The 1,641-nt window shown below is 54.5% G+C and overlaps 2 protein-coding genes across 2 annotated transcripts in view; one reads left to right on the top strand and one right to left on the bottom strand.

Annotated features, from left to right (window-relative positions):
• Positions 1 to 193: 193 nt before the first annotated feature.
• Positions 194 to 988, top strand: NGA_0427900 (uncharacterized protein; the record flags this gene model as incomplete). The annotated part of the gene is made up of 2 exons (XM_005853881.1): positions 194 to 511; positions 662 to 988. Coding segments are annotated over 2 exons (450 nt in total), but the record flags the coding sequence as incomplete, so codon positions are not given.
• Positions 989 to 1,313: 325 nt separating this feature from the next.
• Positions 1,314 to 1,641, bottom strand: part of HEMF (coproporphyrinogen III oxidase) — a gene marked incomplete at both ends in the record, with an annotated part of 1,127 nt that continues 799 nt past the window's right edge. The window contains 2 exons of the mRNA XM_005853880.2: positions 1,314 to 1,414; positions 1,565 to 1,630. Of these exons, the coding sequence (XP_005853942.1) occupies positions 1,314 to 1,414; positions 1,565 to 1,630 (167 nt within the window). The remainder of the gene's footprint in view (positions 1,415 to 1,564; positions 1,631 to 1,641) is intronic.

Here is a 1,641-nt window from a genome sequence, read left to right as displayed (position 1 = left end):
TGTGTCAAGCAGAGCGGGTACAGGCGGGAGGCAGGGAAAGGGGGGAAAGTGGGAGGGAGGGAGGGAGGGAGAAAGAGGCAATGCATGCATCCGCGTCACAGGTGAAGTGACAATGAATCCACTTTCCGCCACCTGCTGTCCCTTCCTTCTCTGAGCCCTTCCGGCGTCTCCTTCATCTCGTCTCTCCCTCTTGGCTCCTTTCCAACCCCAGGTCTGCGACTTGGAGAACTCCCTCCTTCAAGCCCGCCGCATCACCTGCGAGGTCGATCGCCGCTTCGCGTCCTTCGCCTCCTCCCTCCCTTCCCCTCTCCCTCCGGCCCTCCCTTCTCCCCACGGAACGCTCTCCTCCGGCGTCACCGACAACGGAAGCCGGGACGGAAAGGAAGGGGAGGATGAGGAAGTAGGAATGCACGGGCGAAAAGAGGAAATGCAAGAGAGCTTGGACCGGCTGGGTGGGCGGATTCGGCTGTTTGCGGCACAGGCGCTGGGAGATGCTTGGAGAGGCTACCAGGTAGGGAAAGAGGGAGAGATGATGAGGGGAGGGAAAGGTGACGGGGAACATGAGGAAGGGAGGAAAAGACGGCACATTTCTTTTTTCGTTGGATCATAGTTGCGTGAAGTTTTGTAATGATTTCATGATGATTTTTCCCTTCATACGCAGCGGCGACGGCTTAGGCAGGCCTGGTGGTGCTGGTCCCTTTCGCTTGCTCCGACCGAGGACTGTGGGAAGGAGGGAGGAAGAAAGGAAGCGGCGGGAGTAGTCAGAGAGGAGTGCGGGGTACTCGCAAGTTGATGGGAGATTTAGAGCTTTCAAGGGGAAGGGGGAGGTTTTTAATTAGCGTTAGAACGGTTAGCACTCAAGTGTACAGGGGCTGACGCATGGGGTTGTTGCCTTCGAAATGGTGGAAAGATACGAAATGAAAAGGGAAACAGGGACGAAAAAGCTCGCAGCGAGGGATAAACGGGTGTGAAGGAAAGGCTTTTAAAGGAGTTCGAGGCTGTAGAAATGGTAAAATGAAGCTTAGAGGGTAGCAAGAAGCACGAAAATGACGCGTTTTGTATCGCCGATTGCTCGATTTTTGGTCGAGTTTGACCCCAGCCGTTACATTTCTTTTGAAGGTAGGTACTTAACGAGGACAAATCCTCAAGTTATTGACAGGTAGAGCAGGGCTACCGACAACTGTCCTTCCCTTTCGATTCGGCAACAGAGTTCACTCACTTTACTCACTCACTCACTCACGCCCGCCAGACACGACATGTCCCTATCTGCCTCCCTCTCCTCCCTATCCCCACTCCCCATCCTGACCCGCACATCAAACCCAATCTCGAGGAGTTTTGAGGATTGCTAGAAGCCGAGCCTCCTCGCTGCCTTCTTCAGGCGTGTGGTTGTACTTCCAGGCTGCCATAGGTGGGGCTGGGGAAAGGGGGGGAAAGGCAAATAGGAAGCGAGGGGGAAAGGAGAAATCAGTCATAATACCGCGATACAACTTCACGCAAATGGAAAGATGTGTTACTCTTCAAAAAGAGCGACTCAAGGCTGGGAGAGAGAAAGGAAATGGCCTACCTGAGACCATAACGCTCTCGAAGCGCCCCCCTGCCAGTCCGAATTTGACGCCCCTGTCGTAGAGCACTTCGATATGG

Source organism: Nannochloropsis gaditana (assembly GCF_000240725.1).
Source record: "Nannochloropsis gaditana CCMP526 unplaced genomic scaffold scaffold695, whole genome shotgun sequence".
NCBI classification, from domain to species: domain Eukaryota; class Eustigmatophyceae; order Eustigmatales; family Monodopsidaceae; genus Microchloropsis; species Microchloropsis gaditana.
Note: the sequence above shows the minus strand (reverse complement) of the source record. Positions and strands in the feature narration are given on the sequence as shown.